Source organism: Penicillium vulpinum, assembly GCF_028829585.1.
Source record: "Penicillium vulpinum strain IBT 29486 chromosome Unknown utg000001l_segment0_segment0, whole genome shotgun sequence".
NCBI lineage: Eukaryota > Fungi > Ascomycota > Eurotiomycetes > Eurotiales > Aspergillaceae > Penicillium > Penicillium vulpinum.
The window spans coordinates 5,032,563-5,046,394 of NW_026643241.1; the positions used below are offsets into that span (position 1 = coordinate 5,032,563).

Here is a 13,832-nt window from a genome sequence, read left to right on the forward strand (position 1 = left end):
TAATTCAGAGTCAATATTAAGAATTCTTGGCCATGAACAGCCTCTATCAAATTGCCCAGCCCTTGCCGTCGCATGCGGCAGGCTAAGCCCAATACCAGCCGTATTGTATCGCCGTGGTAACAGCGGTTACGGCTCTACTCCCGGGCCCCGTAGAATCTTTCTCCCACTCAAAACCAAGCTTTCATCCTCTTCTTCCTTTTTGATCTCTTCTTCTCTCATTCTACTCTCCACTCTCATACTTTGGTGAAGGTGGTTATTAGCTCTTGGATGTGCAATCCCATCTCATAGAGCTGCCCATCATGATTTCCACTCGCCTCGCGCGCGCTGGTGCGCTGGTATGTCTTTCTCCCTCGGCTCATTGTCGCAGCATGGCGCTCGATCTGAGTGCTTGTGTGATTCTTTGATGAATGGAAAACTGACTTGTTTCGACTCTTAGGCCCCCAAGTTCCGTCTTGTAAGCAGTGACCTCATTGCCAAGCTTGATTTTACACACGTGGCGTAGCACATACGCCGGCGTGCATGATAGCTCAGAAATATTTCAGACCTGCAGTTACTGACTTTATGATGTTTAGGTCACCGGAACCCGGGCCTTCGCTACCGTCAACCCCCTCGACAAGAAGGTCGAGATGACTAACCAGGAAACTGTGAGTGGCTGCCAGCCTAGCGCCCGAGAACCGAGCGTGGAGTACAATTTCAAGCAATAGCGACTAACGTATTACATCACAGGGTCACTACATTAACTACAAGAAGATGTCCGAGAACCTCGACATCGTCCGTGGCCGTCTGCAGCGCCCTCTCACTTTCTCCGAGAAGGTCCTGTACTCTCACCTTGACGACCCCCACGGTCAGGACATCCAGCGTGGTGTCTCTTACCTCAAGCTCCGCCCCGATCGTGTTGCTTGCCAGGATGCCACTGCCCAGATGGCTATTCTGCAGTTCATGTCCGCTGGCATGGACCGCGTCCAGACCCCCACCACTGTCCACTGTGACCACTTGATTGAGGCCCAGATTGGAGGTGAGAAGGATCTTGCCCGTGCCAACGACATCAACAAGGAGGTCTACGATTTCCTTGCCTCCGCTACCGCCAAGTACAACATCGGTTTCTGGAAGCCAGGTTCCGGTATCATTCACCAGATCGTTCTTGAGAACTACGCTTTCCCCGGTGGTCTTATCATCGGTACTGACTCCCACACCCCCAACGCTGGTGGTCTTGCTACCGCTGCTATTGGTGTCGGTGGCGCTGATGCCGTCGATGTTATGGCTGGTCTCCCTTGGGAGCTGAAGGCCCCCAACGTCATCGGTGTCCGTCTCACTGGTAAGATGTCTGGCTGGACCACTCCCAAGGATATCATCCTTAAGGTCGCCGGCCTCCTTACTGTGAAGGGTGGTACCGGTGCTATCATCGAGTACCACGGTCCCGGTGTTGAGTCCCTGTCCTGCACTGGTATGGCTACCATCTGTAACATGGGTGCCGAGATTGGTGCCACCACCTCCATCTTCCCCTTCAACGACCGCATGTACGACTACCTGAAGGCCACCAAGCGTCAGCACATTGGTGACTTCTCCCGCGAATACGCCGCTTCTCTCCGTGAGGATGAGGGTGCTCAGTACGATCAGCTCGTTGAGATCAACCTTGATGAGCTCGAGCCCTACGTTAACGGTCCCTTCACTCCCGATCTTGCCACTCCCATCTCCCAGTTCAAGGAGGCTGTCAAGACCAACAACTGGCCTGAGGAGCTCAAGGTCGGCCTGATCGGCTCTTGCACCAACTCCTCCTACGAGGATATGTCCCGCGCTGCTTCCATCGCCCGTGACGCTCTTGACCACGGTCTTAAGTCCAAGTCTCTGTTCACCATCACCCCTGGTTCCGAGCAGATTCGCGCTACCATCGAGCGTGACGGTCAGCTCCAGACCCTCGAGGAGTACGGCGGTGTCATCCTTGCCAACGCCTGCGGACCTTGCATTGGTCAGTGGGACCGCAAGGACGTGAAGAAGGGTGAGGCCAACTCCATCATCTCTTCCTACAACCGTAACTTCACTGGCCGTAACGACGCCAACCCCGCCACCCACGCGTTCGTTGCCTCTCCCGATCTGGTCGTCGCCATGACCGTTGCCGGTACTCTCAACTTCAACCCCCTCACCGACTCCCTCAAGGACAAGGATGGCAAGGAGTTCAAGCTCAAGGCTCCCTCCGGTGATGGTCTCCCCACCCGTGGCTACGATGCCGGCCGTGATACCTACCAGGCTCCTCCCGCCGATCGTTCCACTGTCAACGTTGCTGTCTCCCCCACCTCCGATCGTCTCCAGATTCTCGCTGGCTTCTCTGCCTGGGATGGCAAGGATGCTACCGACATTCCAATTCTGATCAAGTGCAAGGGCAAGACCACCACTGACCACATCTCCATGGCTGGCCCCTGGTTGAAGTACCGTGGCCACCTGGACAACATCTCCAACAACATGTTGATCGGTGCCACCAACGAGGAGAACGGTGAGGCCAACAAGGTCAAGAACTACTTCACCAAGGAGTACGATGCCGTCCCCGCTACTGCCCGTGACTACAAGGCTCGTGGCGTCAAGTGGGTTGTCATTGGTGACTGGAACTACGGTGAGGGTTCTTCCCGTGAGCACGCCGCTCTCGAGCCCCGTCACCTCGGTGGTCTCGCCATCATCACCCGTTCCTTCGCTCGTATCCACGAGACCAACTTGAAGAAGCAGGGTATGCTTCCTCTCACTTTCTCCGATCCTGCCGATTACGACAAGATCAACCCCGAGGACAAGGTCGACCTCCTCTGCACTCAGCTCGAGGTTGGCAAGCCCATCACTCTCCGTGTCCACCCCAAGGATGGTGGCGCCGCCTTCGACATCTCCCTCAGCCACACCTTCAACGAGTCCCAGCTGGAGTGGTTCCACGATGGTTCTGCCCTCAACACCATGGCCCGCAAGGCTTAAACTGCCTTTCTTCTGTCATGACTCTCCAACAATAAAACCGAAGTGTCTCGGTTATGACCGAGACACCTGTGTAAACTACGTTCTCTGGTGTGTTGAACAATTCAGATACATGCTTTTGAAAACCACGGTGTGACACGGCAGCCATTGGATTGGTTGTCTATTGCCCGCGCCCCTTTCATGAGCAGGATACGAGGAGTTACGCTCTGGGAAAAATTATGAACTTGTGTTTTTGTAGGCCTGATTTCTCGGCCTTGCGTTGATTCCCGATATCTGGGTGGGCTCAATGGATATACTCTTTTTGATTTTTACATGACTGTTTTTGTATGTTAGGAATGGCATGCATAGACAATTTCTTTTTTTTTTTCTTCAAATTTTTCCTTTCGTAGATTGTAGGCTCGTATCCTGGGTATTTCAACCATATCCGGCATAATACAGGTCCCCCATCGACGGTAGTTGACACCTCGGACACATCAAAGGCTGAGATAAGCTTACCGAGGCATAATTTCTGCCCCGCGTCCGTTGGACGTCAGTATAAGATTGAGCTGGACGCCATCAAGTTATGTTATTCCGTCATTAGATTCGGCAAGTTTACCGCTTCGATATCTTCTCAAGTTCGCCTATATCTCAGCATAAGCTGTCTATTCGCATCCAACAAGCCTAGAGCATCTTGAATGATACGTCAGCCGTCAGTTGACCACTGATTTGTACAGATATAAGAAGCAAGTTGCTGAAGATCTCCAACCTTCCATCTACTGTTCCCCATCTCAAAAAATGGCAACCCAGCTCGTCCAACTCCCAGAAGTGGAGCGCCTCAGCGCCTCAGTCGTGAGGATTCTAGGCGGAAATCCGGGGAAGGTAAGTACATAGATACCATGATGTCACTATATCATAACAAGCTGATCAAAAGCACACAACGTAACACAGTTCACACTCCAAGGTAAGCATCACCTTGTATCTCAGCCCAGAATCCACACCCTAACCACCATACGCAGGCACAAACACATACTTAATTGGCCGTGGCCACAAGCGAATCTTAATAGATACAGGCGAAGGCAAGCCCGCATGGGCAGCAAACCTCCAGACCGTGCTCTCCGAAGAAAAAGCAACAGTCCATCAGGCTCTACTGACACACTGGCACCCCGATCATGTCAATGGACTGCCAGATCTACTTAAGCTCTGTCCCCAGGCTCAGATCTTCAAACACCAGCCCGAGTCCACTCAGACAGATATCCAGGAGGGCCAGGTGTTCTCTGTTGAGGGTGCTACCTTGACTGCAACCCATACGCCTGGCCATACTGTTGATCATATGGTGTTTATGCTTGAGGAGGAGAATGCTATGTTCACGGGTGATAGTAAGTGTTCCTAGATCGAGATATATCCATCCAACCTCCCCTTCCACCAATAAAACATGATATATGTATGTACAGTTATCCCTAAAAACATATCTAACCCAACCCCACAGACGTCCTAGGCCACGGCACAGCCGTCTTCGAAGACCTCAAAATCTACCTCAATAGTCTGCACCGGATGCGCGACCGTGTCTCTTCAGGCCGGGGCTATCCCGGACACGGAGCGGTGATTGACAATGCCGGTGCACGGATCACAGAGTACATCAAGCACCGACAGCAGCGGGAAGACGAGGTCCTGCGCGTGCTGCGATTTGGTGGGCTTGCTGTCGCGGATGGTGAGCCCTCGCCGGAGCGCAAGCAGGTATGGTGGACGCCTATTGAGTTAGTGAAGTGCATATACCGTGATGTTCCCGAGTCTTTGCATTTGCCTGCTTCGCGCGGTGTTTTGCTGGTATTGTTGAAGCTTCAAGATGAGGGGCGGACGGTCCTTGATTCGGACTCGGGGAAATGGAGTCTTGTGAGTAAGAAGTCGGCTTTGTGAGTTTCGCTGAGCTGATCCTTTTAAGATGTGTATTTAAGATTATGGAATCTACATGTAAATGGTAGAACTGTTCAATGCATGGTTGGGATATCCCTTGTTGTAGTAGAGTTTACGCGTTGGGGTTTTATACCGCATTCGTATATTGTCGTGGCGTCTTAAAAAAAAAAAGTAAAGACATCTGTAATACGTTCAAAAATATATTTGAGAAGACACAATGAACACCTTAGATCTAAAAAAAGAGCCCGACGTCAGTGCTCACTCATCTTAGATGTACATAGTACGGAGTACTTCAATAGCCATCATATGACTGACGGGACTCACAGGCCATGTTGTACAACCTAAGAATCAGAATCGAGATAAAAAAGATGAACTCTTGAAATATCTCTTTGAAATTCCAAAATCCCAGAATAATAGAAAGAGAGTCTTGGAAAGATTCCTTGCTTACATTTTTTCTCTGATGTGAGCGATATTGAGGCCCGCACGTTTTTTCCAGTGACGTTCGCATTTGCGCGCATTTCAGTCCCCCGCTTTGCTCACCTTTCACCTCTTTTTTTTTCCCTCATCTCTCTGAAATCTCGACTTTTTGTTTAGTATTACAAGCTATCTATGGAGAAAGATTGCTAGTCTGTTGCTCATCCGGAGTGAATATCCACTTGTTCCAAAAGGTTGGTTCACATTCGTCATGATCTTGATCTCCAAGAGTTTCCCCGCCTACGAAATCGTGTTTCTAATCGCATCGTCTTTCGGCACCACAGGAGGCTTGTCTAGCCTACACTGAAGACCCATATTCTAATACATATAATCCCATCCGATTTTGCTCGATCGTCACATCATGCCTGCTGTCGAGGCCAAGAACGAAGCTCGACTGCTTCTGGTCTCCAACCGGTTGCCGATCACAATCAAGCGGTCTGATGATGGAAAATATGATTTCTCCATGTCTTCTGGAGGTCTGGTTAGTGGTCTGAGTGGTCTCTCCAAGTCAACCACTTTCCAGTGGTACGGCTGGCCCGGCCTGGAGGTGCCCGAAGCCGAGATCCCCGAAGTGAAGCAGCGTCTCAAGGAGGAATACGGCGCTGTACCGGTCTTCATTGATGATGAGCTGGCAGATCGGCACTACAATGGGTTCTCCAGTTAGTTGCTCCTTGCTTCTCCCCGCGAGATCCCTAGAATGTACACTAACGCTTTCTTTCCATAGACTCTATCCTCTGGCCTCTGTTCCATTACCACCCTGGTGAGATCACCTTCGACGAGTCCGCCTGGGAAGCGTACAAGGAAGCAAACCGTCTTTTCGCAAAGGCTATCTCGAAGGAAGTGCAGGATGGTGACCTGATTTGGGTTCACGACTATCACCTGATGCTGCTTCCCGAGATGCTGCGCGAGGAGATCGGCGATACCAAGAAGAACGTGAAGATCGGTTTCTTCTTACATACACCGTTCCCCAGCAGTGAGATCTATCGGATTCTCCCTGTGCGGAATGAACTGCTCTTGGGTGTCCTGCATTGCGACCTCATTGGCTTCCACACTTATGATTACACGCGCCATTTCCTGAGCAGTTGCTCGCGCTTACTGTTAGTATACCCCTATAGGGTCTGGAGTTTATATATCTAACAAGACTAGTGGCCTTGCAACTACGCCCAATGGCATTGAGTTCCAGGGCAAGATTATCACATGTGGAGCTTTCCCCATTGGCATTGACCCTGAGAAGTTCAAGGAAGGGTTGAAGAAGGAGAAGGTGCAGAAGCGCATTGCCATGCTAGAGCAGAAGTTCCAGGGCGTGAAGCTGATGGTCGGCGTCGATCGTCTTGATTACATCAAGGGCGTGCCCCAGAAGTTGCACGCGCTTGAAGTCTTCCTCAGCGACCACCCTGAATGGGTTGGGAAGGTCGTGCTTGTACAAGTTGCTGTTCCCAGTCGACAGGATGTCGAGGAGTACCAGAACTTGAGGGCTGTGGTGAACGAACTGGTGGGTCGGATCAATGGAAAGTTCGGTACGTTTCTCGTCTGGTGTTCTTTTGAACGAGGCTAATCGTCCTTCAAGGCACGGTCGAGTTCCAGCCTATTCACTTCTTGCACAAGTCCGTCAACTTTGACGAACTCATCGCTCTCTATGCCGTATCAGATGCCTGCATTGTCTCATCTACCCGTGACGGCATGAATCTGGTGGCCTACGAGTACATCGCCACCCAGCAGAAGCGTCACGGAGTGTTGGTGCTTTCTGAATTCGCTGGAGCAGCCCAGAGTCTGAACGGTAGTATTATCGTGAACCCCTGGAACACCGAAGAACTAGCAGGTGCCTATCAAGAAGCCGTGACTATGAGCGATGAACAGAGAGCTCTCAATTTTGCCAAGTTGGACAGATACGTTTCTAAGTACACCAGGTACGTTTCCTTCTCATCCCTGTTGATGTCAGCCCTTCCATCGAGGGGCGATGTTTTCTTCCTTGTTTCTTGTATTTCATTCCCGACTGATCATTTTCTAGCGCATTCTGGGGCCAATCCTTCGTCACCGAACTCACCCGGATATCGGCACACTCTGCCGATAAATTCCAATCTAAGATATTGGCTGAAACAGAGTCAACCGAAGTCGAGGTGCCACCCACGACGCAAGAGGCGGAATAATATTTGATGATCCTCTTCCGAGACATGTTTCTTGGTGCGCGCTTTGCAATCGGAACGAGTCTTTCAAATGAAACTTAGATGGCCTTCACGAACATGGATGAGGCGAATGTATTTTCTTAGAGTTTTCTCATTGGTTTCTTCTTTTCTTTTCTATAAATTTGATTTCTGAACAAAGGTTGGGGTTTCCTTCTAGATCAGACTTCTGCTACAGAATCCAGTCCTGGATTAATGGTTCCTCCGAATCAGCGGGAAATATGGGCAGAATATGGTCATCCCGCTAGGGTTGTTATGAAGGGGAAACTGTGAGCATACATAAACCATACGAGCTAGATTGCGTCGTGTGTCCCTGTGAATATCTCTTTGGGCTTTTATGTTTGGTGTTATATACTCTCTCTTTATATTTTTCATAGAGTCTTGTCACTGGTACTTAGTGAGCTAGACGGGGTTAACCAATAGTTATATGTCGAAATACTACTCCGTATATTTGTACCATACAAAAACGGGTATATATTCCACAGTGGACGGATTTTATCATTTTTACTCCGTAGTTAATTCAGAGTTATGCATAACTACAGAGTAGTCAATTATTTATTGATAAAAAATCTAACTTGAGACGAGAGGCTTGTTTGATTGCGTAACCATGGACTAAGATAAGGTGCAGCATTGAGGACCAACGGTGATTTTGACGAAGATGATGTGGAATGAAGTTATGTTTGAATGTAACAGCCCTGGAGAATTTGTCAATTTGTGGTTAGGAGCTCAATACACCTGCCTTTTATATAATGCAAACATTCTAAACCATTAATCAATGTACTGACAAATTTTCAACCTAGAGATTCCCTCAGATAGAGTCCACCTGTTGTGAACATTCTCTTCACTAAGATGATCCCCAACCAACCTGAGAGTTCCCGCAAAGGGGCTGTTCCCAGCGTTTGACGCAATCTCTGTCAAAAGCTTCCCATAGGCCGAAATATCATTCAATCGACGTGTTTGGAATGGAAGATCAAAGGGTGATATTTCATCCCGTATCTCTGGAGCACACCACTCGTACGTTACTCCACCGATGCCGCTTATATCAATAAGGACCGCATTGCTATCATCGTCGAGAACAATATTTGAAGGCTTTATATCCATATGGTTTTTTTTTGCGCGGTGAAAAATGTCCAAAGCATTCCCAATTTGGACAGCCCATCGCTCCCAGTCGAATTCCCTAATACGCTTTTCATTTATAACACGTTGTAAGGAGCCACCGCTATAGTACTCCAACAGAATACCATAAACAACCATTTGTTGAACACAATTTTGGGAGTTCGCGTATGGGTTGGCGAACACCGCAATACCAGCTGGCTGAACGATCCCTGCTACACCTTGAAATTGCTCGAGATTTTCAAGTTCTTTTTGTATAACATCCGAATCGCGTGGTTGGTAAAGGGGCCGATTAACTAACTTGAGAATATATAGTTTTCTGTCGCGCTTGTATAGAACCCGGAACACTCCGTCGGTGATTTCATCCTCTTCCTTCAATTCGGCGACATTGATAGCCCGAAAAACGGAAATTGGAGGGATAGCGGATAAACCACTCTTGATGGGTCCTCCCGAATATAGAATCGCAGAATTTTGATAAGTTTTGTAAACCGATTGGTACCCTCTGGTTCGCGATATAGCTTCACAGGCTCAGTTGTTTCCGGGTCTCCGTTCAAGATCACTTCAGTCAAAGTGTTATTCAGAAGAGCCAACGATCGAAAATCAATTAACCTTACAAAGCCTTGGAATTCAATTCGTCGTTCGCGTTTTGATTTGATTTGTTCTGGCTCAGCATCATAGGTAGAACACGAAATTGCGCCCTTAAAAGTTACTCTGATCCACCATTTTTTGTCTTGAGAATAGTAGACCAGAGACTGCGAGCGACTGTTAGGCTCAGGCTTCCCTTCAGCTCGAAAGTCTCTGTCTTCACAGTACGACAGTAATTCAAGGTCAGGAGTCGTAAAATGAGGAGGAGCTGCTGCGGCTGGCATTTTGACTTCTAAAGTATGATCGGTGGACAAGTTAGTCTTTCTTTTTCAGGTTGAGGATATGCTGGAAAGGCGTTTAAGGAGAAATGTTCAGTCGAGGGGTAGGTCTTTTATTTCCTCCTTGGTACGGTGGCATTTCATGAGTATTTGCACCCTGGTACCTCCATTATCGACCGCCTTTACGCCGCCTATTTCTACTACTAGCCGTCTTACTAGCCCACCCCAATGAAAACGGCATGGGTGCGGTAGCACGGCTACTCTTTTAATATTTTTACTTATCGCGAGGATACGTTCTGAGAATAAAATTGAAAGCGTGAAGACTGCTGTGAAGACTGTTTAGGAGGTATTTCAGACGATAACGGTATAGAGCTGGGGTGTGAAACCTCTGGAGGGAACGTTATAAAGTAGGCTTGTCGAGGACCGTGAGTTTCGATAAGAACTCCGCGATCGAGAATCTCTTGTGTTTGATCCAATAAGACATCCAAACCACCTCCTAAGGGGATTTAGAACTGACTAGGACATTTCCCGACGATATTATTGCTCGGGGCTAAGACGTTTCCCTCTGCCCTCTTCGACGCTTTCAGTAGGCGCCCCCTTACCTTAGAACTAAGTCCACCTAACAACGGTAAGTAATTGATTATCGACGTCCGTGTTACTCGATCTTTGTCGGGGCTATCCCTGTCGTTGTCGCGGTCGCTCGAACGACTATACCGTCGCATTCTGGTTAGAGAGTTCTTCTTGGCCCTTACAACCACTTTATTAGTCTTCCGCATAACCCATTTTGGGTCGAAGGTCTTGACCTCCAAGCTGCGATAGCGCCAGCGAGGAGGCTTTCAGGATTGAAAACTCCTCGAAAATTTTGAAATTTAACTCAGGAAAGCCCTCGGAGATCAGAACCACGATGTACTACTATTCTGGTAGGATGATGTTTTAAACTACCTAGTGTCAAAGCTAACTAGGGGAGCAACAGGGGACGTCAGGTGATTAGCCAGCACCTGTTATACGTATAAACCGTTTCTATTCTGATCATTTTGTTGATGTGTTCTTCATTAAGATGACTTTGTTTCGACAATCACCTCGGAAAATCTCCCATCCTAAGCATTTGTTGCGTCCAATGTCTTCCTCCTCTCATGCCATCGCGCTCTCATCGCCCATAGAGGAGGAACAAATTCCTAGTTACGATCCTAAGACATACTATGCTGCTCGCATTGGGGAGAATGTCGGGCGGTATCGAATTGTTTCAAAGCTCGGCTGGGGTGCTAGTTGCACGGTTTAGCGGGCAAAAGATGTTTCCCGGTTAGTTGATTGATCAGTTTCGGTGTCATGTCTTTCCTACCATTACAAAGCTGGCCATGGCAGTCGACACAATACGTAACCTTGAAAATCACAAATCTCGGAGACGGGGAAAAGAAAGCCGCGGAAGAAGAGATAGTAATCTCACAGCATATTGCTGCCTTGAATTCTGATCACGAAGGTCTAAGATGTGTTCGATTGGTCAAAGAGTCATTCCAGGTGCAAGGACTCCTTGGACAACATACTTGTTTAGTCTTCGAACCATTGCGAGAGCCGTTTTGGCTTCTTGGAAGACACCTTGGACGTACTGGTGTACCTCCAAACGTTCTTAAGCCTTTTCTGAGAATCATACTCCAAGGTCTAGACTTTCTCCACTCCGAATGTCATATTATACACACTGGTGATTCTTCCCTGAAAAGCGCTATTCTATTGACTCTCTAACCAGCCGCAGATCTGAAAGCTGATAACCTCTTTATCGGCTTTGAAGGTCCTGATATGCTTGAGCGATATGTCCGCCAGCAAGAGCTCGATCCCGCACCGCATGTATTCCGGGATGGCCGTCCTATCTATCATTCCAGGCCAGATTTCGGACCACTAACGAAGGGGGTGGGTTTACTAAAAATCTGTGATTTCAGTGCTTCCGTCTCTGGCGATGTGCCAACACCTCATAATCATGAAATCCAACCTATACCATTCTGCTCACCTGAGGTGCTCTTAAAGGCTGGTTGGAGTTATAGTGCTGATATATGGAACTTGGGAACGGTGGTAAGTAACCAAAGTCTATCACATACTATATCTCACAACATTCACAGTTATGGGAGCTTCTTGCTGAAACAACTTTCTTTGATGGAGCTTGCCATGGAAGCGCACAGCTTTCCAGGGAGGCGCATATTGCGCAAATGATAAGACTTCTGGGTCCGCCTCCCTCGCAATTCTTGAAGAAATGTGACCCACACATACGTGATGGGCTGTTCTCGGACCAGGGTATGTTTTAGATATCGTCCGAAATTATGTATGGTGGACGCTGATTCACTTGCGTATCTAGGGGGATTTGAATGACCTCATTTGATTCCACCTGAAAGCTTCAATTTTTCCGATTTGGTGCCTGTCGTCCTCCAAGGGGAGGATAGACATCTTTTTATTGAGTTCGTTCGAAAGATGCTTCAGTGGGAACCTGAACGCCGTCTGACTGCAAAAGAACTTTATAATGACCCTTAGCTTCATAGTACCTCGTGAAAGGGGAGTTGCGGCTATTTTGTATACGATTTCGGAAGGAAGTAATTAGCAGGAAGATAAGAAATCTCATTTATGGCTATTGAAGAAAGAAAGAGAAGAGATATCAGCCATGAGTAGACGTTCTCGGGATGTCCTAAAATCTCAATCCATTTTGTCAAATGGATGAAGTAGACGAATAGATGACTAATTTTGAAACAAACAAATTACCATGGTACCCAGATAATTAATAATAATTTAATTGGAATCCTTGTGATGATCTCAAAATATATCTATGATAGTCGAGGTAGCGGTTGAACAGAGTTGGGAAATCTACCTAGGTGAAATCGACACTCCAAACACTTATACAAGCAATGAGACGTGCAGATTTGCTTTATATACTTAAATATGAGGATTTGGCTGTCAAATTTCCCAAGTTACTCCTCAGTCCATCTAAGTCGATGTCTTATACTATAGTGCAAACAGTGCAAACATGCTTCCCCGAGAAATTCTCGAAATCCTCAACTGCAAACACCTCAAGCTCGCAACCATTTGGGCGGTCAGCATAACCACAAACCATTCGCGTGCTTGACCATCTCCAATTCCCCGTCTTCTCCAATCCCATCCAACTACAATTGGAAGAGCAACCGCCTGCTCCCCCACCAACAATGGCACCAAGCCACCTCCTCCGGGCAACAATGCCTCTCCGAGCCTCAATCACGACACCTCTGTCCCTAACACGCCCCTCAATCCTCCAATCAACCAGATACCTCACTACACCCCTCCGCTCCGCTTCAACAACCACCCAATCCCCCACACAGCGCAAGATCACCGGCACAGACACACAAGCGCCCTCCCGACTGCGCAACTACGCCTCCGCCCTGAAAACCGGCACCGTGGTCTCCGTTGGCCGCATGGACCGCACAGTGGGCGTCTGCCACCGTCACACAGTCTGGGACCGACACATCCGCAAGTTCTACCCCAAGGAAACGCACTACCTAGTCTCCGACCCGCGCAACTCCCTCCGCGACGGCGATGTAATCGAGTTCTCGTCCGGCGCGCCCAAGAGCCGGAATGTGCACCACGTCGTCGAGCGCATCATCACTCCCTTTGGCGTGGCGATTGCGGACCGTCCGGCTGTGTTGTCGAAGGAGGAGCGCGAGGCTGAGCGTGAGACGCGCTGGGCGGCGAAGTATCTCCGTCGTGAATCGAAACGGCTTGGTCGGGAGGTGGATCTTGTGCAGGAGGCGGCTAAGGCGGGTGTCCCTGTGCCTAAGGATGAAGTGCTTTCTACTGCGCAGTTGATTCATCGCATCCACGCGGAGGATGAGCGCATCGGGAAGGTTAAGAGGATTGTGCAGGAGAGAGTGGCGGAGCATGAAAGGATTATGGAGGAGAGAGCTCAGGAGGCTGAGCGCTGAGACGTTGGCTTTTACTGAAGATGTGTACGTTTAGCTCTTTTTGGGACGGGCTTCAGTATTTAAACTGTCGGATTTGTCCTTTGGCCTCCGTGGTGTTGCATATCGGAGGTTATGTACTGTATTATACCGCTTCAATCTATTTTCATTGGCATTGTGATATGTTGTATTCCTAGAGTGGATCTTCCAACTAGAGATAGGTCTAAAGATGTATGTATGAGAAAAGGAAGAAGAGAAACCACCCATCAATGTCAAAATACAAAAAACCAACAGTGTATACATCGTAAACATAGGTTTAGCCTAGACAAGTCTGTCTAATCTAATCCCCCAATCATTTGTAAACAGAAAAGAAAGTCACTGGTATCACAGAAGAATAACCAACTCCTTTACCCAGAAACTGCAAACTGTGCCCGTCAAATCCCGAACCCTTTAGCTTGGAA

The 13,832-nt window shown here is 48.5% G+C and overlaps 5 protein-coding genes across 5 annotated transcripts; 4 read left to right on the forward strand and 1 right to left on the reverse strand.

The window, feature by feature from the left end:
• Positions 1–299: 299 nt before the first annotated feature.
• acoA (aconitate hydratase ACO1) lies at positions 300–2,949 on the forward strand (the record flags this gene model as incomplete). Its single annotated transcript, XM_057249503.1, has 3 exons — positions 300–335; positions 573–644; positions 727–2,949. The coding sequence occupies 3 exons, from the start codon at positions 300–302 to the stop codon at positions 2,947–2,949; spliced, it is 2,331 nt and encodes a 776-aa protein (XP_057113935.1).
• Positions 2,950–3,720: 771 nt separating this feature from the next.
• N7479_001807 (uncharacterized protein) lies at positions 3,721–4,839 on the forward strand (the record flags this gene model as incomplete). The annotated part of the gene is made up of 4 exons (XM_057249504.1): positions 3,721–3,804; positions 3,874–3,886; positions 3,942–4,301; positions 4,412–4,839. The coding sequence occupies 4 exons, from the start codon at positions 3,721–3,723 to the stop codon at positions 4,837–4,839; spliced, it is 885 nt and encodes a 294-aa protein (XP_057113936.1).
• An 832-nt stretch (positions 4,840–5,671) lies between these two features.
• N7479_001808 (glycosyltransferase family 20 protein) lies at positions 5,672–7,457 on the forward strand (the record flags this gene model as incomplete). Its single annotated transcript, XM_057249505.1, has 5 exons — positions 5,672–5,969; positions 6,035–6,407; positions 6,457–6,827; positions 6,878–7,217; positions 7,319–7,457. The coding sequence occupies 5 exons, from the start codon at positions 5,672–5,674 to the stop codon at positions 7,455–7,457; spliced, it is 1,521 nt and encodes a 506-aa protein (XP_057113937.1).
• An 801-nt stretch (positions 7,458–8,258) lies between these two features.
• N7479_001809 (protein kinase domain-containing protein) lies at positions 8,259–9,472 on the reverse strand (the record flags this gene model as incomplete). Its single annotated transcript, XM_057249506.1, has 2 exons — positions 8,259–9,049; positions 9,103–9,472. 2 exons carry the CDS (start codon positions 9,470–9,472, stop codon positions 8,259–8,261), a joined length of 1,161 nt encoding a protein of 386 aa, XP_057113938.1.
• A 3,170-nt stretch (positions 9,473–12,642) lies between these two features.
• Positions 12,643–13,395, forward strand: N7479_001810 (uS17 family ribosomal protein; the record flags this gene model as incomplete). The annotated part of the gene is made up of 1 exon (XM_057249507.1): positions 12,643–13,395. One exon carries the CDS (start codon positions 12,643–12,645, stop codon positions 13,393–13,395), a length of 753 nt encoding a protein of 250 aa, XP_057113939.1.
• Between the last annotated feature and the right edge of the window lie 437 nt (positions 13,396–13,832).